Source organism: Macaca mulatta, chromosome 19, assembly GCF_049350105.2.
Source record: "Macaca mulatta isolate MMU2019108-1 chromosome 19, T2T-MMU8v2.0, whole genome shotgun sequence".
In the NCBI taxonomy this organism is placed as follows: domain Eukaryota; kingdom Metazoa; phylum Chordata; class Mammalia; order Primates; family Cercopithecidae; genus Macaca; species Macaca mulatta.
This window is the reverse complement of record NC_133424.1, coordinates 43,942,047-43,964,530: the sequence shown is the minus strand read 5'-3', so window position 1 is coordinate 43,964,530 and position 22,484 is coordinate 43,942,047. Positions and strand designations below refer to the sequence as shown.

The 22,484-nt window shown below is 48.7% G+C and overlaps 1 protein-coding gene and 1 long non-coding RNA gene across 51 annotated transcripts in view; one reads left to right on the top strand and one right to left on the bottom strand.

The window, feature by feature from the left end:
- The window catches only part of ANKRD27 (ankyrin repeat domain 27), an 81,353-nt gene that overhangs the window by 4,284 nt on the left and 54,585 nt on the right, over positions 1–22,484 (top strand). For 25 of the 50 annotated variants that reach the window (XM_077982043.1, XM_077982049.1, XM_077982036.1 and 22 more), the window contains 3 exons: positions 5,691–5,851; positions 12,947–13,078; positions 21,795–21,905. Coding sequence is in view for 38 of the 50 variants with exons in the window: in XM_077982036.1 (XP_077838162.1) it covers positions 12,977–13,078; positions 21,795–21,905 (213 nt within the window). In the remaining 12 variants the exon portion in view is untranslated. Of the gene's footprint in view, positions 1–5,690; positions 5,852–12,946; positions 13,709–21,794; positions 21,906–22,484 lie in introns of those variants that run through there. The other 25 variants (XM_015123493.3, XM_077982034.1, XM_077982035.1 and 22 more) reach the window with 5 other exon arrangements.
- Positions 14,358–17,916, bottom strand: LOC144337372 (uncharacterized). The gene is made up of 2 exons (XR_013410414.1): positions 17,829–17,916; positions 14,358–15,921 (listed from the first exon to the last, which is right to left on the bottom strand). It is a non-coding gene; the product is annotated as an uncharacterized LOC144337372 (long non-coding RNA).

The following is a 22,484-nucleotide window of genomic DNA, read 5'->3' as shown; positions in this document are numbered from 1 at the left end:
AGTGGTGCAATCATAACTCATTGCAGCCTTGACCTCTTGGGCTCAAGTGATCCTCCTGCCTCAGCCTCCCCTGGCTGGGTGTGTGCCACCATACCCAGCTAATTTTTTGATTTTCCTGTAGAGACGGGGTCTCACTTTGTTACGCAGGCTGGTTTTGAACTCCTGGGCTCAATCATCTGTCAGCCTCAGCCTCCCAAAGTGCTGGGATTACAGGTGTGAGCCACTGCACCTGGCATATTACAGTTTTTTGTTTTTGTTTTTGAAATGGAATCTCACTCTGGAGTGCAATGGCATGATCTTGGCTCACTGCAACCTCCGCCTCCCAGCCTCAAGTGATTCTTCTGCCTCAGCCTCCCTAGTAGCTGGGATTATAGGCGCCCATGCCTGGCTAATTTTTGTATTTTTAGTAGAGACGGGGTTTCACCATGTTGGCCAGGCTGATCTTGAACTCCGTCTCAGGTGATCAGCCTACCTCAGCCTTCCAAGGTGCTGGGATTACAGATGATAGCCACTGTGCCCGGCCCTTTTTTAAAATTTAAATTTAATTTTTTTATTTTTTATTGAGACAGAGTCTCCCTCTGTTGCCCAGGCTGGAGTGCAGTGTCATGATCTCGGCTCTCTGCAAGCGCCACCTCCTGGGTTGAAGTGATTCTTATGCTTCAGCTTCCTGAGTAGCTGGGATTATAGGGGTTTGCCACCATGCCCGGCTAATTTTTGTATTTTTAGTAGAGCCAGGGTTTTGCCATGTTGGCCAGGCTGGTCTCAAACTCCTGACCTCAGGTGATCCGCCTGCCTCGGCGTCCTAAAGTGCTGGGATTATAGGCATGAGCTACTGCACCCTGCATGTTACATATTTTTAACACTAGGACAGAAAGGTTGAGAACAGTGTTGGACAGAGGTCCTTTTTTTCATCTTTTTTCATGTGACAGCACGGATGAAAGGACAGAGCTCTTTGAATCCCTACTCCTGGACAGAGGGTTCAGTCTTTAGTGACCAAGAGGTCTGAAGTCCAAGATAAAGCAGATGACTTGGGGCCAGATAACAGCAGGCTCTGTCCGCGCAGCAGTGCTTGTTAAAGGACATGGTGTTTTGATGTGGCATTCAGTGACCTTCCCTTCCCTTGCTGTTCTGCCCCTTTCTGACCTCTGCTTGGAGTCTTATTACTTTCCCATCCTCCACCTCATCCCCCTTCCCTGCTGTTTTCTTTCTTTTTTTTTTTTTTTTTTTTTTTTTGAGACGGAGTCTCGCTCTGTCGCCCAGGCTGGAGTGCAGTGGCCGGATCTCAGCTCACTGCAAGCTCCGCCTCCCGGGTTCACGCCATTCTCCGGCCTCAGCCTCCCGAGTAGCTGGGACTACAGGCGCCCGCCACCTCGCCCGGCTAGTTTTTTTTGTATTTCTTAATAGAGACGGGGTTTCACCGTGTTAGCCAGGATGGTTTCGATCTCCTGACCTCGTGATCCGCCCATCTCGGCCTCCCAAAGTGCTGGGATTACAGGCTTGAGCCACCGTGCCCGGCCCCTGCTGTTTTCTTTCATTTTCTTTTTCGTTCTTCCTTTCCTTTTCCTTTTCCTTTTCCTTTTCCTTTCCTTTCCTTTCCTTTCCTTTCCTTTCCTTTCCTTCTTTCCTTCCATCCTTCCTTCCTTCCTTCTTTCTTTCTTTCTTTTTCTCTTTTTTTTTTTGTGAAGGAGTCTTGGCCTGTCACCTAGGCTGGAGTGCAGTGGTGCCATCTCGGCTACTGCAACCTCCACTTCTTGGGTTCAAGCAATTCTTCTGCCTCAGCCTCCAAGTAGCTGGGACTATGGGCGCCCATGACCACGCCCAGCTAATTTTTGTATTTTTAATAGAGACGGGGGGTTTCACCATGTTGGCCAGGGTGGTCTTGAACTCCTGACCTCAGGTAATCCACCTGCCTTGGCCTCCCAAAGTGTTTGGATTATAGGTGTGAGCCACCGTGCCCAACCACTGCTGTTTTCTTCTCTGGTCCTTACCTCCCAGCTCTGTTTTTAGTTCGTCCATGGAAGCCCGTCCTTGTTGCCTCATCTTGGGGGTGGAAGTATTGGTGTTCCTCCAGCATCTTTTCTGAAGCAGAAAGAGCATCTTTTCCCAGCTTGAGTCTGACCATATCGCCTCCAGTTTCTCACATGGCTTTCATCCAGAGCATCTTTTACTTTTGCAGTATGCCACGTAGAACCAACTATGTCAGGAACTAGAAAGAGTTTTGTTTTCTCGTGACTCTGTCCCAGCAAAATTGCATTATCTCACTGTGGTGGAGACTCATAAAGGGATTATCTGGGCTCCAGTAACAAGTGAATTTTTTTTTTTTTTTTTTTTTTTTGAGACGGAGTCTTGCTCTGTCGCCCAGGCTGGAGTGCAGTGGCGCGATCTCGGCTCACTGCAAGCTCCGCCTCCCGGGTTCACGCCATTCTCCTGCCTCAGCCTCCTGAGTAGCTGGGACTACAGGCGCCCACAACCGCGCCCGGCTAATTTTTTGTATTTTTAGTAGAGACGGGGTTTCACTGTGGTCTCGATCTCCTGACCTTGTGATCCGCCCGCCTCGGCCTCCCAAAGCGCTGGGATTACAGGCGTGAGCCACCGCGCCCGGCCGGTAACAAGTGAATTTAACAATTCAAATAGCTGAGTTGTTGCAGAGGCACCCCTGGGGCCCAGGCAGAGATTACATACAACCATTTTTATGCTAGTCTCTTCTCCCTAGGAGGACTGACTGGGAGCTCACAGGCCTTTTTCAGGCAGAACCCAGGGCACCCGCAGCCAAGACAGTTCTGGCTGGACCTGGGGGATTAGGTGAGGGGCCTGTATGGCTGGCTGTTTTGTGGACTTTTCTATCTGGGGAAATAAAGTATGACTCTTAGGCTGGGCATGGTTGCTCATGCCTGTAATCCCAGTGCTGTGAGAGGCTGAGGCGGGAGGATTACTTGAGGCCAGGAGTTTGAGACCAGCCTGGGCCACATAGCGAGATGCCATCTCTACTAAATGAATGAATGAATGGCTCTTGTTTAGCCTTGAGTCGGCCAGCTGAATCTCAGTTTCTTCATCTGTGACACGGGCTAGTGATACCTACTTGCCTAGAGTTATTGTGAGCATTAAAATAGGATGAGGGCTGGGTGCGGTGGTTCACACTCATAATCCCAGCACTTTGGGCGAGCTGAGGCAGGAGTATCACTTGGGCAACATAGCGAGACCCCATCTGCACTGAAAATAAAAAAAATAGCTGGGCACAGTGGCTCATGCCTGTAATCTCAGCACCTTGGAGTCCGAGACAGAAGGATTGCTTAAGTAACATAGTGAGACCCCATCTCTACTAAGAATAAAAAAAAATTAGCTGAGCATGGTAGTTCATGCCTGTAGTCCCAGCTACTTGGAAGGCTGAGGCAGGAGGATCACTTCAGCCTGGGAGGTCAAGACTGTAGTGAGCTGTGATTGTACCAGTGTACTCCAGCGTGAGTGATAGAGCAAGACCCTGTCTCAAAAAAAAAAAAAAAAAAGATGAGGACTGGGCACAGTGACTCATGCCTTGTAATCCAAGCACATTGGGAGGCCAGGGCAGGAGGATCACTTGAGGTCAGAAGTTTGAGACCAGCCTGGGCAACATAGCAAGACCCTGTTTCTACCAAAAACAAAACAAAACAAAAAATTTAGCTAGGCCAGGTGGCTCAGGCCTGTAACTGTGGCACTTTAGGAGGCTAAGGTGGGAGGATTGCTTGAGGCCAGGAGTTGGAGGATGCAGTGAGCTATGATTGTGTCACTGCACTCCAGCCTGGTCAGTAGAGTGAGACTCCCAACTGGTAAATAAATAAAGGTGAGCGAGTAAAGATGAGGATGTATAGAAGTTATCACACAGTGCCTGGTACAAGGACTCTCCCAAATGGTGGCTATTTTTACCATTAGTCCCAAGGAATAGAATTCATCATGGAGTTACGTATGCATAGTGTTTTCCCAAGGAGGCATTCTGGATCCCTGTTACATAGTGAGAGAGTAGCTCCTGTTTCATATTTCATTCATCTAATTGTATCAAGGATAAATTTACTTTACACTTTTTTAATAGCTGCTGATTTTCTCATTTTAATGAAGAGAGAAGTCCCCAGGCTCAAGCTTCGCATCTAATGAGGGTTTTTTTTTTTTTTTTTTTTTTTTTTGTCTTTTGAGACGGAGTTTCACTCTTGTTGCCCAGGCTGGAGTGCAATGGCATGATCTCGGCTAACTGCAACCTCCACCTCCTGGATTCAAGTGATTTTCCTACTTCAGCCTCCCGAGTAGCTGAGATTACAAGCGTGCACCACCATGCCCGGCTAATTTTTGTATTTTTAATAGAGATGGGGTTTCACCATGTTGGCCAGGCTGGATCCACCCACCTCGACTTCCCGAAGTGCTGGGATTATCAGGTTTTAAATAGCATTAATTACCTTTATAATTTTTAACTTTAAGATGATGTTCTCTTCATTGGAAGTGATACCGTTTTCTATTTAAAGTAGTAATAAGATTTTTTAAAAAATAAATTTTAGGCCAAGGATGGTGGCATGTGCCTGTTGAGCCAGGAGTTCAAGACCACCCTGGGCAACACAGCAAGACTCCAGTTCTACAAAAGTAAACAAAAATAAAATAAAACAAAAAATAAAGTACCTTTTTATAAAGACAATAAGTTGTTGAGGGAAAATGTCAAACATTAGCAAGAGAGCCATTATATGTAATTGTTGGGCAAAATTGTGCTCACATTGTGGGCAGGTTGTTCACTGCCCAGCAGCAGGGGCTGTGCAGCATGTGGCCTAGGACCTGCTCACTAGCCAGCGCCCTTGTACAGGGCTGCGTCCCCTGGGAAGTCCGGTGCTTGTTTCTAATTCTCACAAAAGTCCCATGTGAGCTTCTAGTAACTGTTGCTACATTGATATGCAGTACTGCGTGTCACAGATAGTGAAGGTGGCTTGTAAATAATCCTCATAAGAATCCTGCAGAGGCCAGGCGCAGTGGCTCAAGCCTGTAATCCCAGCACTTTGGGAGGCTGAGACGGGCGGATCACGTCAGGAGATCGAGACCATCCTGGCGAACACGGTGAAACCCCGTCTCTACTAAAAAATACAAAAAACTAGCCGGGTGAGGTGGCAGGCGCCTGTAGTCCCAGCTACTCGGGAGGCTGAGGCAGGAGAATGGTGTAAACCTGGGAGGCGGAGCTTGCAGTGAGCTGAGATCCGGCCACTGCACTCCAGCCTGGGCGACAGAGCGAGACTCAAAAAAAAAAAAAAAAAAAAAAAAAAGAATCCTGCAGACAGGTGTTAGCATTCTCTATGGTGCAGGCCCAGATGGAGGCTCAGAGAGGTGCGATGATGTGGTTAGAAATTTGATCTCCTGGCCAGGTGTGGTGGCTCACGCCTGTAATCCCAGCACTTTGGGAGGCCGAGGCAGGTGGATCACTTGAGGTCAGGAGTTTGAGACCAGCCTGGCCATCATGGTGAAACTCCATCTCTACTAAAAATACAAAAATTAGCCAGGAGTAGTAGCACACAACTGTAATCCCAGCTACGAGGGAGGTTGAGGCAGGAGAATTGCTTGATCCCAGGGGCGGAGGTGGCAGTGAGCCGAGATTGTGCTACTGCACTCCAGCCTGGGCAACTGAGATTCTGTCTCAAAAAAAAAAAAAAAAAAGAAATCTGATCTCCTTTTCTGTGCCCATTTTGTAGGCATCCTCTCTGAGAGCTCATTGGTTCAGAGGAGCAGACCAGGGACGATGAGGAACAGCTGTAGAATGTTTCATGAAACAAGCAAAGCAGTGGTTCACATTAGTTAGCCGCATGGAGCAGTCTACAAACAGCAACATCCTTCAAACGGCTTATTTCCTAAAGTGAGTTGAACGCTGACCTGTAATCTTCTTTTGGCGCTTCACAGACCTTTCGGTCATGAATCATGGAAGGGTCTACTCTGGCTTCAGAAGTCCGAGTTCTGATGGTAGTGGTAGGTGTGTTCCATACTGATTCTTATTTTATCTGTACAGCGTGACTATGATGTAAGTCCATTTGGCTTTTGCTTTTAGAACCTTACCTATAATAAGCAATCTAATTTTAGCAACCCCTTTCACAACAGCAGCTATAAAAAAGTCTATACAGAATATATAAATAGTCTAATAAAAGTCATATATGATCCTTATGGAAAAGTTGGAGGACATCGAAGAAGACATTGATAGAAAGATATACCATATATGTGGATGATAAAATTCATAATTATAGGGCTGAGTGTGGTGGCTCACGCCTGTAATCCCAACACTTTGGGAGGCCGAGGTAGGAAGATCACTTGAAGCCAGGAGTTCAAGACCAGCCTGGCCAACGTGTTGAAACCCCGTCTCTACCAAAAAACACACACAAAAAGTTAGCTGGTGTTGTGGCATGCATCTGTAGTCTGAGCTAATTGGGAGGCCAAGGCATGAGAATTTCTTGAACCTGGGAAGCAGAGGTTGCAGTGAGCCAAGATCGTGCCACTGCACTCCAACCTGGGTAACAGAGCAAGACTCTGTCTCAAAAAAAAAAAAAAAAAAAAGCAGGCTGGGCACAGTGGCTCATGTCTGTAATCTCAGCACTTTTCGAGGCTGAGGCGGGTGGATCACCTAAGGTCAGTAGTTGAAGACCAGCCTGGCCAACATAGTGAAACTGCGTCTCTGCTAAAAATACAAAAATTAGGCTGGGCGTGGTGGCTCACGCCTGTGATCCAAGCACTTTGGGAGGCTGAGGCAGGCGGATCACGAGGTCAGGAGATTGAGACCATTCTGGCTAACATGGTGAAACTCTGTCTCTACTAAAAAGACAAAAAATTAGCCAGGCATGTTGGCGGGCGCCTGTAGTCCCAGCTACTTGGGAGGCTGAGGCAGGAGAATGGCGTGAACCCGGTGGGCGGAGCTTATAGTGAGCCGAGATCATGCCACTGCACTCCAGCCTGGGCAACAGAGCAAGACTCCCTCTCAAAACAACAACAACAACAAAAAATTAGCCAGATGTAGTGGTGGACGCCTGTAATCCCAGCTACTTGGGAGGCTGAGTTAGGGGAATTGCTTGAACCCGGGAGGCAAAGGTTGCAGTGAACTGAAATCATGCCACTGCACTTTAGTGTGGGTGAGAGAGTGAGACTATGTATCAGAAAGAAAACAAAAATTCGTAATTATAAAGATATTCACTCTCCAGTCCATGAATTTAGTGCGGGTCCAGTAAAAATCCTCATAGGATTTTTCATGTAATTGACAAGCTGATTCTGATTCATTTGATATTGTAAAGGACAAGGAATAACCTTTGGAGAACAAGCGGGAGGGAAGCCTTTCTCTGAGATAGTAAGGCTTATTATGAAGCTGTAGTCATGTAAAATAAATGTTCATATGTGGTCTCTCGCTGCCCTGTCCAGTATAATAGCTGCTGGTGGCTATTGAGCACATGAAATGTGGCTAGTATGAATTGAGAAGTGCTGTCAATGTAAAATGCACACGAGATTTTAAAGACTTGGGAATAAAAAAGAATGTAAAATATATCATTAATAATCGTTTTTTTCTTTTTTCTTTTTTTTTTTTTTGAGACAGAGTCTCACTCTGTCGCCCAGGCTGGTGTGCAGTGGTGCGATCTCAGCTCACTGGAGTCTCTGCCTCCTGGGCTCAAGCGATTCTCCTGTCTCAGCCTTCCAGGTAGCCTGGCTAATTTTTGTATTTTGTAAAGATAGGGTTTCACCACGTTGCCCAGGCTCATCTCGAACGCGGACTCAAGCAGTCCACCTGCTTTGACCTTCCAAAGTGCTGGGATTACAGGCATGAACCACTGTGCCCAGCCATCATTAAGAACTTTTTATTATTATTATTATTTGGGGATGGAGTCTTGCTCTGTTGCCCAGGCTGGAGTGCAATGGCACAGTCTCGGCTTACTGCAACCGCTGCCTCCTGGGTTCAAGCAATTCTCCTGCCTCAACCTCCCAAGTAGCTGGGATTACAGGCAGTCGCCATCATACCCGGCTAATTTTTGTATATTTCTAGAGACGGGGTTTCACGATGTTGGCCAGGCTGGTCTTGAACTCCTGACCTCAGGTGATCCACCCACCTCAGCCTCCCAGAGTACTGGGATTACAGGCATGAACCACTGTGCCCAGCCAATAACTTTTAAATAATGATCAAGTCAAGTGCAGTGACATATACCTGTGGTCCCAGCTACTTGGGAGGCTGAAATGGGAGGATTGCTTGAGGCTGGGAGTTCAGGGCTGCGGTGAGCTGAGATCATGCCTGTGATCTCGGCCTGTGAATTGCCACTGCACTCTAGTCAGGGCAAAATAGCAAGACCCTGTCTCTAAAAAACAAAATAAATAATGGTCACATGTTGAAAATACCGTATTTTGGATATATTAAGATAAAATATATTGCTAAAATTAATTGCATCCTGTTTCTTTTTTAATGTGCTAATAGAAAATTTAAAATGACATTGTGTATTTCTGTGTAATATATACATAATTGTATTTCTCACATGTGACAGACCCTTGAAACAGAAAAGAGCCTGGAAACAGGCTAAACATACGTGGGATCTTGGAATGTGACAACAGTAGCCTTATCAACCAGTGCAAAATAGATAGAATATTCAAAAAATGATGATGGGACCATTGGCTTTCTGTATGGAGAAATACAATTGGACACTTGATTTATAGCACATACAAAAATCCAGATAGACTGAAGACCTAAAAATAGAAAACTTTAATATTTTTAGAAATCATAAGGACTACCTTTATGTCTTTGAAATTGGAAAGGACGTGGTTTCGGGTAGCCTTTGCTATGTAACAAACCAACCCAAAATGTAGTGGCTTCAAACTGCCACGGTTTATTACTTCCTACGATGTGTGAGTTGGGGGGTGGTTCCTCTGCTGGTGTCAGCTGGGCTCCCTCAAGGGGCTGTATTCTGCTGGCAGGTTGGCTGTGCTCACTGGGCCACCTTGGCCTTGCTCTTCCCCCATGGCCTTTCATCACGTGGGCTTCTTCACAGCTTTGGGATCTTGGGGTACCAAGAGAATGAGAATGAGAATCTGCAAGGCCTTATATAAGTGTATGTGTATGTATATACATTTATTTTTCTTATATCTTAAATATACTAAGAGTTTTTTTGTTTTGTTTTGAGACAGAGTCTCACTCTGTCACCCAGGCTGGAGTGAAGTGGTGCGATCTTGGCTCACTGCAACCTTTGCCTCCTGGGTTCAAGTGATTCTCCTGCCTCAGCCTCCCGAGTAGCTGGGATTACAGGCACATACCATCATGCCCGGTTAATTTTTGTATTTTAGTAGGGGGTTTCACCATGTTGTCCAGGCTGGTCTCAAACTCCTGACCTCAAGTGATCCACCTGCCTAGGCCTCCCAAAGTGTTGAGATTAGAGGCATGAGCCACCGTACCTGGGCTTTTTTATTGTTTTTTAAAGAGATGGGGTCTCACTCTGTTGCCTAGGCTGGAGTGCAGTGTTTCAATCATAGTTCATTGCAGCCTCAAACTCCTGGGCTCAAGCGATCCTCCCTTCTCAGCCTCCCAAGTAGTTGGGACTACAGGCACGTGCCAGCACGCCTGGAAAATTTTTTTTTTTTTTTTTTTTTTTGAGATGGAATCTCGCTCTGTCACCCAGGCTGGAGTGTGGTGGCACTCTCTCAGCTCACTGCAAACTCCGCCTCCCAGGTTCACGCCATTCTTCTGCCTCAGCCTCTCGAGTAGCTGGGACTACAGGTGCCTGCCACCGCACCCGGCTAGTTTTTTTTGTATTTTTAGTAGAGATGGGGTTTCACCATGGTCTCAATCTCCTGACCTCGTGATCCGCCCACCTCGGCCTCCCGAAGTACTGGGATTACAGGCGCGAGCCTCCGCGCCCGGCCCATAATTTTTGTATTTTATTATTTGTAGAGACAGGGTCTTGCTGTTTTGCCCAGGCTGGTCTCTAACTCCTGGTCTGAAGTGATCCACCTGCCTTGGCCTCCCAAAGTGCTGGGATTACAGGAGTGAGCCATTGTGCCTGGCCCCTGTAAGACCTCTTGACGCTGACACTCATAAATTGTACAGCATCGATTCTCACTGTTGGTTGAAGCAAGTCACAGGGCTGGCTCTGATTCAGGGCCTGCGGAAATGAGTCTGCTTCCTTTTTTTTTCTTTTTTTTGAGACTGAGTCTCTGTCTTTTGCCCAAGGTGGAGTGCAGTGGCAGGATCTCGGGTCACTGCAACCTCTGCCTCCTGAGTTCAAGCGATTCTTCTGCCTCAGTCTCCCAGGTAGCTGGGATAACAGGCACATGCCACCACTCCCCGCTAATTTTTGTATTTTTGTAGAGATGTGGTTTCGCCATGTTGGTTGAACTGATCTTGAACTCCTGACCTCAAGTGATTCGCCTGCCTCGGCCTTCCAAAGTGCTGGGATTATAGGTGTGAGCCACCGTGCCTGGCCTATTCTATCTTCTGATGGGGGAATAGTGAAGTCACTTTGCAAAAAGACCTGCCAGAGGATAGACATGCCAGTTACAGACTTCCTAAGGCTCTAAAAGCACTGACCTTAAAGTCAAAGAGTGGCAAATCCAACTATTGTTGACCCTTGAACAATACGGGTTTGAACTGTGTGGGCCCACTTACATGGGTTTTTTTCAACCAAATTCAGGTTGAAAATGCCGTATTCACAGGTTGCAAATTTTTCTATATGGAGGGCTGACACAGACATGTGAGTTCCACAGGGCCGACCATGGGATTTGAGTATGCATGGACTTGGGTATACAAGGGGGTCCTGGAACCAATCCCCCAAGTATATTGAGGGATGACTTCCCATTCACATCAAAATTTCTGGCCAGACACAGTGACTCACACCTGTAATCCCAGCGTTTTGGGAGGCTGAGGTGGGAGGATTGCGTGAGGCCAAGAGTTCAAGTTCAGCTTGGGCAACACAGCAAAAATATCATCTCTACAAAAAATGAAAAATAAAAAAAAAGCTGGGTGTGATGGTGCGTGCCTGTAGTCCCAGCTGCTCTGGAGGCTGAGGTGGGAGGTGGGAGATCACTTGAGCCCAGGAGTTCAAGGTTATGGTGAGCTGCGATCATGCCACTGGACTCCAGCTCTAGCCTGGGCGACAGTGTGAAACCCTGTCTCAAAATAACTAAATAACATCCAAATTTCTATTTCTGAACACATCCATTTGACAAAATGAAAAAGCAAGTTATAGACTGGGAGATGGTGTGAGTGTATGTGTGTGTGTGTGTATATATATATATGTATTTTTTTAGACAGCGTCTTGCTCCATCACGCAGGGTGGAGTGCAATGGCGTAATCATGGCTCCTAGTGGCCTTAACCTCCTGGGCTGAAGTGATTCTCCTGCCCCAGGCTCCTGAGTAGCTGGGACTATAGGCACACACCACCACACATGGCTAATTTTTAAAACTTTTTTTTGTGGAGATGGGGTCTCGCTATGTTGCCCAGGCTGGTCTTGAACTCTTGACCTCAAGTGATCCTCCTACCTCATCCTTCCTAAGTGCTGTGATTATAGCCAACCTGGAAGATGGTATTTAAAACTTACTCTAGTATACAGATGTGTAAAGACTATAAATCCTAAGAAAAAGGCCAACAACCCAGTGGGAAAGTGAGCAAAAGACATATGGCAGTTTACAAAACATAAAGAAATTTAGTTCATTTAATTAATGAACCAGTGAAAATTAAAAACAGTGGGATATGACTTTATACTCACAGACTATCTCAGCCAATGCAGGCTGCTGTAACAAAACACTGTAGACTGGATGACTTGAAAATGACAGAAATGTGTTTCTCACAGTTCTGGAGGCTGGAAGTACAAGGCGAAGATCCTGCAGGTTGGGTGTCTGGGGAGGGCCTGCTTCATAGACAGCTGTCTGTTCTCTGTAACCTCACATGGCCGGAGGAGCAAAGGAGCTCTCCCAGGCCTCTTTCGTTTTCTTTTTTTTGAGACGGAGTCTTGCTCTGTCGCCCAGGCTGGAGTGCGGTGGCATGATCTCGGCTCACTGCAACCTCTGCGTCCTGGGTTCAAGCGATTCTCCTGCCTCAGCCTCCCGAGTGGCTGGGACTAACAGGCACCCACCACACCTAGATAATTGTTTATTTTTGTAGAGATGAGCGTTTTGCTGTATTGCCCAGACTGGTCTTAAACTCCTGGGCTCACGGGATCCTCTTGCCTCAGGCTCCCAAAGTGGTAGAATGACAGGCATGAACCATCATACCTACCTTCTACTTGATTTTCTTAAAAGAAAATCTGAGGCAAACATGGCAAAATGTCACGATTCCTTAATTCTGGTGCTAGGTTTGCATTATTACTCAGTACTTTTCCGTGTGCTAAAATATTTCATTAAAAATACATGAGTATCTTGAGAGTGTCATAATTTTGGTCATGTAGGATGTTCTAAAAATAGCCATTTATTCTTTAGCCAAGACTTGGAGTTTAACAAGATTTTCTGAACGTAATTTACACATCAGCCAACAAATAGGTCATCTTGGAATTGGTGGGTTATATTTGAGATTTCCAGGTGGAGTCAGTCATGAATTCTTTTTTTGGAGGATGCTCTTTAGAAATTGCCAGATGCAGGTCGGGTGTGATGGCTCATGCCTGTAATCCCAGCACTTTGGGAGGCCAAGTGGGCAGATCACCTGAGGTCAGGAGTTCAAGACCAGCCTGGCCAACATGGCGAAACCCTGTCTTTACTAAAAATACAAAAATTAGCGAGCGTGATGGCGGGTGCCTGTAGTCCCTGCTGCTCCCGAGGCTGAGCCAGGAGAATTGCTTGAGCCCAGGAGACAGAGGTTGCAGTGAGCTGAGATTGCACCGCTGCACTCCATACTGGGCGACAGAGTGAGACTCCATCTCAGAAAAAAAAGAGAAAATGCCACATGCAGATTTTCATGTGTTACATAAATTCGAAAATGGCCATTCACTGCTTTTCCCTCCCTTGTTGCAGGAGATTTGCTCTGACCCATCTGAAGTCCATATGGCTCTGTATGATGAAGACCTCCTAAAAAATCCTTTCTATCTGGCTCTGCAAAAGTGGCGCCCCGACTTGTGCAGTAAAGTGGCCCAAATCCACGGCATCGTAAGTGCGCTGAGCCCCAGGGTTGCCCTGAGGCGTGAATGGTTCCAGACACGTGGTAGACTAAGACTCAGTTTGGAGGGAGTTCGTTATAAACCCAGCTTAACAAGCTCCCAGCAGTGCGCTTGGTCTCTGAGTGAGCAGCGAGGGGCCCCCATGAGCCGCTCCCTCCAGGAAGCCTCCTGGGATTGCAGTCCAGGCTGTAATACTTTCTCTGAACTCCCGGCCCCCGCCTGTGGCTAACTGTGCCCTTTCGTGGAGCACAACCAGTGACACTTGGTCTCATGCTGTGGTGGTCTCTTGTTTCTCTCTTGCCTATGGGGGCTTCTCCAGGGCTAAAAAGAATTGCTCCCTGGGGCCTCACGAGTCCTGGTCTGTCTGGGAGGTGAGTGCTCGCCCTCATAGAATAAGGGACCGAGTAAATGCATTCATAGACTGCTTCGAAAGGCTTTTCCAAAGGGAAAGCACCATGATGAAAGAACTTCTCTGGTAGAGGCCACAACCTCAGAAGCCTTCAGGGGCAGCCCGGTAACAGGAGTGAGAAGCAGGCAGGAGACGCTGTCGCCTGTCACGGTGGGGGCATCTGCCTGGACAGAGGGCAGGCCCCGTGTTGTGGATCTTTCCAGTTCTCAGGTCAGTGAACTTGGTGGGCATTCTACTTAGACAGCACTGGGGGACACAGTGTCCCGGGTGCATTTGTGTCATCTGTGGCCTCTGCTTGAGGAGTCTTGTGTCATCTTTTTGTCTGTTGTCTCCTACTCTCTCAAATGGGCATATCCACTTCTCTTATCCCATGGGGCGACTCTACTCAGGTATGTGAGGTGTCTGAGGGTTTGAACTGAAGGAGAAGTCAGGTTAGCTGAGTGTGGCTTCAGGTTCTCAGCGGCCTCTCAGGGACACTGGAATTGACTTTCATTTATTTTTATTTTTATTTATTAATTTTTTTTGAGACAGAGTCTTGCTCTGTCGCCCAGGCTGGAGTTTGGTGGCATGATCTTGGCTCACAGCAACCTCCACCTCCCAGGTTCAAGTGATTCTCCTGCCTCGGCCTCCCAAGTAGCTGGGATTGCAGGTGTGTGCAACCACGCCTGGCTAATTTTTGTGTTTTTAGTAGAGATGGGGTTTCACCCATGTTGGCCAGGCTGGTCTCGAACTCCTGACCTCAGGTGATCCTCCCACCTCGGCTTCCCAAAGTGCTGGGATTACAGGCATGAGCCACCATGCCTGGGCCGGAATTGACATTCATTTTGCCCAGGCCAAGCTCTGCCATCAGAAACCGGGTTTCTTTTTTTTTTTTTTTTTTTTTTTGGAGCCTGTTGCTCAGGCTAGAGTGCAGTGGCACGATCTCGACTCTGACTCTCTGCAATCTCTGCCTCCCGGGTTCAAGCGATTTGTCTCAGCCTCCTGAGTAGCTGGGATTACAGGCACAAGCCACCATGCCCGGCTAATTTTTTTTTTGAAACAGAGTCTTGCTCTGTCACCTAGGCTACATTGCAGTGGCGCAATCTCGGATCACTCCAATGTCCGCCTCCCGGGTTCAAGCAATTTTCCTGCCTCAGCCTCCTGAGTAGCTGGGACTACAGGCGTGCGCCACCACGCCCAACTAATTTTTGTATTTTTAGTGGAGACGGGGTTTCACCATATTGGCCAAGGTGGTCTCGATCTCTTGACCTCATGATCCACCTGCCTTGGCCTCCCAACATACTGGGATTACAGGCGTGAGCCACCACAGCCGGCCTAAGTTTTGTATTTTTAGTAGGGATTTGGTTTCACTATGTTGTCCTGGCTGGTCTCGAACTCCTGGCCTCAAGTGATCCACCCGCCTCCGTCTCCCAAAGAGAAGCTAGGTTTCTTGACATCTTCTCCAGTTTTTATGATTAGTTTTGTGATTCATATTTCTTCACCACAATCTTCTTACTTTAGATTTTAGAAGCCAAAAAGTTCATTATTTAAAAAATTAGAGAATATCGCTCTTTCCAAATAAAAATCTCATAAAATTCACCAAAGGCATTCATTGTCATCATTCATTGTCATCATTCATTGTCATCAGTTCATTCCACAGCAATTTTTAAAAGCTACTGTATGCAAGACACTTTGCTTGATGGTGGGGATTCACCAAGAAGCAGAAACACACATCACTACCTTTTTTTTTTGAGATAAGGTCTTGCTCTGTCCCCCAGGCTGGGCTAGAGTACAGTGATGTGAACATGGCTCACTGCAGCCTCAGACCTCTAGAATCAAGCAGTCCTTCTGCCTCAGCCTCCCAAGTAGCTGGGACTACAAGCTTGTGCCACCATGCCTGGCTGGTTTTTATTTTTTGTAGAGATGGGGTCTCACTATGTTGCCCAGGCTATTCTTGAACTCCTGGCCTCAAGTGATCCTCCTGCCTCGGCCTCCCAAAGTGCTGGGATTACAGGCGTGAGCTGCCATGCCTGGCCGTAGATCATCATCTTTACCCTCATGGAGCTTAAATTCTAGTGTGAGAGATGATCATTTACTGAGCAAGTGCATACTAATTACGATGGTGGTGAGTGCTGCAGAGGAAATGTACAGGACGCAGGGCAGGCATGGATCAGGGAGGGCCTGGCTATACTGCAGGACTATTTCCTCCCTTCCTATCTTCGTTGTATGATATTTAAACTACTGTCTAGACAAGTGCATATATTCATATATATCTTTAGCTTTTTAGAAGTGTCACGCTGTGGCATAGTTATTTCTGTGGAAGCTCTTTAGGGAAGCTCTATCTTGCTCAGCATGGTGTTACTGAGCCCGGTGGCTGCCACTCCAAGCTTTTCTTTTTCTTTCTTTTCTTTTTTTTGAGACAGGGTCTCACTCTGATGCCCAGGCTGGAGTGCAGTGGCACAGTCAGGGCTTACTGCAGCCTCAACCTCCCAGGCTCAGGCAATCCTCCCACCTCAGCCTCTTGAGTAGCTGGGACAACAGTCACACTCCACCATGCCTGGCTAATTTTTGCATTTTTTTTTTTTTTTTTTTGGAGACAGAGTCTCACTGTGTTGCCTAGGCTGGAGTGTAGTGGCTCTATCTCGGCTTGCTACAACCTCCGCCTCCTGGGTTCAAGCGATTCTTCTACCTCAGCCTACCAAGTAGTTGGGATTACAGGCACCCACCACCATGCCTGGCTGATGTTTGTATTTTTAGCAGAGATGGGGTTTCACTATGTTGACCAGGCTTGTCTTGACCACAGCCACTGTGCCCGGCACAGCACAGGACTTTTGACTTGCTCCATTTCCAGCCTGGCAGTGTTCACCCCTCCTTGAGCAACATGGTGGTCCCCCACTCCTGGGAGGTCACCATACTGATGCCAAACTTAGTATGGAGATGCAATCAGCATAGCTCACGACATCCCAGGGCTCCTGGGCTCCAGCGATCCTCCTGCCTCAGCCTCCTGAGTAGCTGGGACTATAGGCCTGTGCCAACATGACGGGCAACCTCACTGATACAAATACACCAAACAAGGCTGAGGAAGACCAGAGGCTCACTGCTGCCCCCTGTAGACCCCAGCAGTTCCTGTGGATGCCCTGGATCTCAGGAGGAGCTGGAGTGAGGGTCTGGGGTTCTGTGGGGGAACCCTGGATGGTACAGCCTAAGAAGAATCTCCATTCTCCAGTGTCCCCGAAAGGAAGGCGACAAGGTAGAAAAGTTCATTCAAAATCCCTCATTTGTTAAAGTGAGCTTGAGTGGAATCCCATGACTTGTAGCTGAAAAGCACTTAGTTGGCCAGGCATGGTGGCTCACACCTATAATCCCAGCACTTTGGGAGGCCAAGGCAGGAGGATTGCCTGAGGTCAGGAGTTCAAGGCCAGCCTGGGCAAGAAATTGAGACCCCTGTCTCTACAAAAATTACAAAAGTTAGGCCAATGCAGTGGCTCATGCCTGTAATCCCAGCACTTTGAGAGGCCGAGGCAGGCGGATCATTTGAGGTCAGGAGTTCAAGACCAGCCTGGCCAACATGGTGAAAACCCATATCTACTAAAAATACAAAAATTAGCTAGGTGTGGTGGTGCGCACTATTAATCCCAGCTGCTTGGATGGCTGAGGCATGAGAATCCATTGAACCCTGGAGGCAGAGGTTGCAGTGAGCCGAGATTGCACCACTGCACTCCAGCCCAGGCGACAGAGCAAGACTCTATCTCCAAAAAGAAAAAAAACAAAAAAAAACCCTCCCGTGCTGATCAGTAGTGGGATTGCACCTCTCAATAGCCACTGCACTCCAGCCTGAGCAACATAGATGCCATCCTTTTTGTCACCTCTAAGGGATCTCAGTGGCCTCAGCAGTTGAATGCCAAATATCTTTCCATGAAGTTTGGGCATCGTACCAACTTTATTTCATTTTTAATATTTTGGTAGAGATAGGGTCTCACTATGTTGCCCAGGCTGGTCGTGACCTTGTACCAAGTTTGACTGCCCTTGAGTCTGCCTTGGAGATCAGAGTCTTTTATCAGACTGCAAAAAATGTGAAATCACCGCTTAAAAACATGTGTCTTTACCGGGCACGGTAGCTCACGCCTGTAATCCCAGCACTTTGGGAGGCTGAGGCGGGCGGATCATGAGGTCAGGAGTTCCAGACCAGTCTGGCCAACACAGTGAAACCTGGTCTCTGCTAAAAATACAAAAAATTAGCCAGGCATGGTGGTGGGCGCTTGTAATCCCAGCTACTCGGGAGGCTGAGGCAGGAGGATCGCATGAACCTGGGAGGCAGAGGTTGCAGTGAGCTAAGATCACGCCACTGCACTCCAGGCTGGGCAACAGAAGGAGACTCTGCCTCGAAAAACAAAAACAAACAAACAAAAACAAAACAAAACAAAAGAAAAACGTGTCTCCTGCAGAGTGAACTGCGCCATGCTTCTCCCTGCGTCCACGCTGCTGGGCCGCCTCTTCTCCGTGTGGCCCTGCAGCAGTGTGTGTGGGGCAGCTGAGCGCGCAGCTTGACTACTCCTTCCCTCCCCACCCCCACCCAGCCACACCTCGAGCCACCTTCCTTCCCAGGTGCTCCTTTTGTGGGGACGCCCCCGCATCCAGGCAGGTGTCTCCTTCCTGCCCTCCTCTGCTATCTGATTGGACAGTGGAAGTGCCTTCTCCTGTGCTCACCCAGATTTCAAATTTCAATCTCAGAGGCCCGTGACACCCCCACTGCTTCTAAAAGTCACCGCTGTGCTTACAGCTATCCGGCTAGTTACACACCTGCGGCGTCGTCAGAGCAGGCTGGGCAGGTCTGTGTCCTTGGGGCTGCAGCGCAGGGTTGGAAGTCCTCCAGGTTTCCCAGGTGCACCAGGGGACCGGCCCCTTTGCCTATAAGTAAAACAAAAATTTCAAAGGAGATTAAACTTGGTCCTTTTATTGAGGTGTCTGATTTAACGGGGTAAGTAGGCTCCGGGGGCCTAGTCTGGGAACCCAGCGGCATGTCTTCTAAGCCCCAGGAACTGACTTTCATCCAAGCTAAGGGCGCTGAGACCCCTGCTCCAGTTCTCAGGATTTATTTAGTATAGATGCTGCCAACAAGCTGTGGCCATCCACTGCACGCCAGGCACCGTGCCAGGTTTCAGGGTTACACGATCAGTAGGGAACTTGGCATGCCTTCAGGGAATTCCAGAAACCGGCCATTTGCAGGCCAGAGGAATGAGTGTCAGGACGAAAGGCAGTGTGGGCAGTTGTGGAGTGCTTAATCCAGCCTGAGGAGGAAGCAGGAGGGCGCCCTGGAGTAGGTGCCACTCAGGCAGATTCTTGCTTTTTATTTGACTTTTCTTTCCTTCTTTCTTTCTTTTGAAATGGGGTCTTGCTCTGTCACCCATGCTGGAGTGTAGTGGCGTGATCTTGGCTCACTGCAACCTCCACCTCCTGGGCTCAAGTGATCCTCCTGTCTTAGCCTCCTTAGCTGGGACTACAGGCATGCACCACCATGCCTGGGTAATTTTTGTATTTTTTGTGGAGACGGGGTTTTGCCCTGTCGCCCAGGCTGGTCTCGAACTCCTGGACTCAAGTGATCCACCCGCCTCGGCCTCCCAAAGTGCTGTGATGACAGGCGTGCACCACGGCGCCTGTCTCCTTTGGGTTTTCCCCATAAAATGCAGCTCTTGCAGGACTTTCTTTCTCTGCCCACGCCGCCCCCGGGATGGAGTTTCGCTCTTGTAGCCCAGGCTGCAGTGCAATGGTGCGATCTTGGCTCACTGCAACCTCCGCCTCCCGGGTTCAAGCAATTCTCCTGCTTCAGCCTCCTGAGTAACTGGGATTACAAGTGGCCGCCACCTTGCCTGGCTAATTTTTGTCGCCACCACGCCTGGCTAATTTCTGTATTTTTAGTTGTAGAGATGGGGTTTCGCCATGTTGGCCAGACTGGTCTCAAACTCCTGACCTCAGGTGATCCACCTGCCTCCGCCTCCCTAAGTGTTGGGATTACAGGCGTGAGCCACCGCACCTGGCCTTTCTTTAATTACTGTTATTTTAAAAATTCTTTATAAAGGGGCTAGAATAAACCATTTTTTGGTTAAGCCTTGACATTTCTAGGTCCCTACCTTCTGGTCTTCACGGTAACTCTGAACTTTGTCTATGCCGGTGACTCTGAAAAGTCTTTGCCGGCTGTAAAAACTCCACAGCTACTCCAGAAGTAGTCTGAAGCTCCCTAAGGGATAGCCTGGAGGCCGCTGGCCTAGCTGCCCACCCCCTCCTCCGGGCCTGACTCCTTCCCAGTCTCAGCAGGATTGCTGTGGGGGTGGGTGGAGCCTGAGAGCCCAGCGTTGGCTTCTGCTTGCTATGAAATGCTCTGGGCAGCAGGAGCCTCTGTCTTTCTTGGCATAGGAGGAACTAGAGCTCTGTTTTGTGTCTGCCAGAAAACTGGATGGGGGAAGGGTTGGTCCTGAGGGCCCCCGATTTACCCAGCAAACATGCACTGGGCACCTGCCTCGTGTCCTGTAGTGTGCTTGGCAGTGGGGATGCCGTGAATGGGGCCAGGCGTGCGTTATGCAAGTAGGGGAGGCGGAGAAGGTGATGCGAACAAGCGGGCAGCATGTGGGCACAGTGGGACAGAGTTCTGTGAGGCCCCTTTGAAGTTCCTGCTTCCCGGAGACCAGATGAAGGCCCTCTAGCCACGGCACTTCCTTAAATGGGATGGTGTGAGTCCTTCATGTGCAGCTGGAGGGGGCCATCTTCGACTTCAAGCATTAAACACCCGAGGACTGGTTCTTTAGATCCCATTGCCTGTGGCCCACTTTGGCCTCTAGGATCTTCTTTCTTTTCTGCCAACTGCAGTGGTGAGGCCACATGGAAGCCTTGAGGTCATTTCTTCTAGCCTGATATCTAAGGGCCTCGCTTTATTTTAATTTTTTATTAAAATTTCAGATTATTATGTTTAATTTCAAACAGATAAAGGTAGAAAGAATAATACAATGGACCAGGCACAGTGGCTCCTGACTGTCATCCCAGCACTTTGGGAGGCCAAGGTGGGCTCCCCATGGATGATGGTTTCCTTCTACTCTTTTCTTTTTTTTTTTTTTTTTTTTGAGACGGAGTCTCGCTTTGTGGTCCAGGCTGGAGTGCAGTGGCCGGATCTCAGCTCACTGCAAGCTCCGCCTCCCGGGTTTACGCCATTCTCCTGCCTCAGCCTCCCGAGTAGCTGGGACTACAGGCACCCGCCACCTCGCCCGGCTAGTTTTTTGTATTTTTTAGTAGAGACGGGGTTTCACCGTGTTAGCCAGGATGGTCTCGATCTCCTGACCTCGTGATCCGCCCGTCTCGGCCTCCCAAAGTGCTGGGATTACAGGCTTGAGCCACCGCGCCCGGCCCTACTCTTTTCTTTATGCTTTTTTTTTGGAGACAGCTCTCTCACCCAGGCTGGAGTGAAGTGGCGTGATCTCAGCTCACTGCAACCTCTGCCTCCCAGGCCTAGGTGATCCTCCCACCTGAACCTCCCAAGTAGCTGGGACTATAGGTGTGCACCACCATGCCCAGCTAATTTTTTTGTTCCGTTTTTGTGTTTGTTTTTTGTTTCTTTAGTAGAGACAGGGTTTTATCATGTGGCCCAGGCTGGTCTCAAACTCCTAACCTCAAGTGATCTGCCTGCCTTAGCCGCCCAAAGTGCTGGCATTATAGGCGTGTGCCACCGCGCCTTGCTAATTCTTGTATTTTTAGTAGAGCCAGGGGTTTTGCCATGTTGGCCAGACCAGTCTCAAACTCCTGACCTCAAGTGATCGACCTGCCTTGGCCTCTCAAAGTGCTACGATTACAGGCATGAGCCACCGCGCCTGGCCGTGTTTCTTTTTTGAATGGTGGGAGAAGGTGTGATCTTTTAGCTTCCCTTTTCTGTACTTTGCAAGTGCTCCTGTCTTCATCTGGACTTGTCCCTGAGCCCCTGGGTCCTTGCAACTGCACTGTTGAGAATAGACAGGGAGCCTGGGGCCACTAGCTTGGGGGAGGACCCAGCAAGTGTGGGAAGGAGCCGTCAGCCTCCGTATCTGAAGGTGGAGAAGGATTTGTACTGTTCTGCTCCTCTGCCTGATTCCATCACAACAGCAGCAACAACAACAACAGCAGCAGCAGATCAACTCAGCTGGCAGCCACTGTGGCCGTGTTGGCAGGGGACCTCGGGCGTTCTGTCCGCCAGCAGGTCCCACTGTGTGTCCAGCTGGAGCGCCTTTGGGCACACCCTGTTCTGCTGAGGTGGTAAATGGCACGTCTGTCTAATGTTCCCCCGAATTGTTTTTTCTAGGTCTTAGTACCCTGCAAAGGAAGCCTGTCGAGCAGCATCCAGTCTACTTGTCAGTTTGAGTCCTACATTTTGATACCTGTGGAAGAACATTTTCAGACCTTAAATGGAAAGGTATTCATTTCTTGGTGGGTGGGCCAGGGTCACCTACTCCGTGTTTGGGACCAGAGGGGAGGGAAGAGAGTCCTGTTCTCAGCCTTTCACAGCTACTGGCAATGGTGGCATTTGACACACGCTGCAGCCCCGTGTGGGGGCTAGAGGGACCCTGCCTTTGTGGTGGAGGAAAGGGAGGTGGTGACAGTGAGCAGGACCCCAGCTGCTGCCTTGGAGGCCGGGAGGTGCCGAGCGTCTCTCCCTGAGCCCGTGATGGGGTGTCTGCCATGTGTTACTGGAACACCTCCTCCTTGCTGATGTCCGAGCCAGAGGAAGTTGCTTTATCCCAGTACCATGAAAAGCTTGTCAGTTTCTTGGCCCCAAATAGGACATCAGGGATGACTATTGTAGTTTTTAAAAGCTTTTTGTTTCGGCTGGGCATGGTGGCTCATGCCTGTAATCCTATCACTTTGGGAGGCCGAGGCAGGAGAATCACTTGAGGCCAGGAGTTTGAGACCAGCCTGGATAACACAGCGAGACCTCATCTCTGCCAAAAATAAAAATAAAAAAATCAGCCAGATGTGATGGTGCGTGCTTATA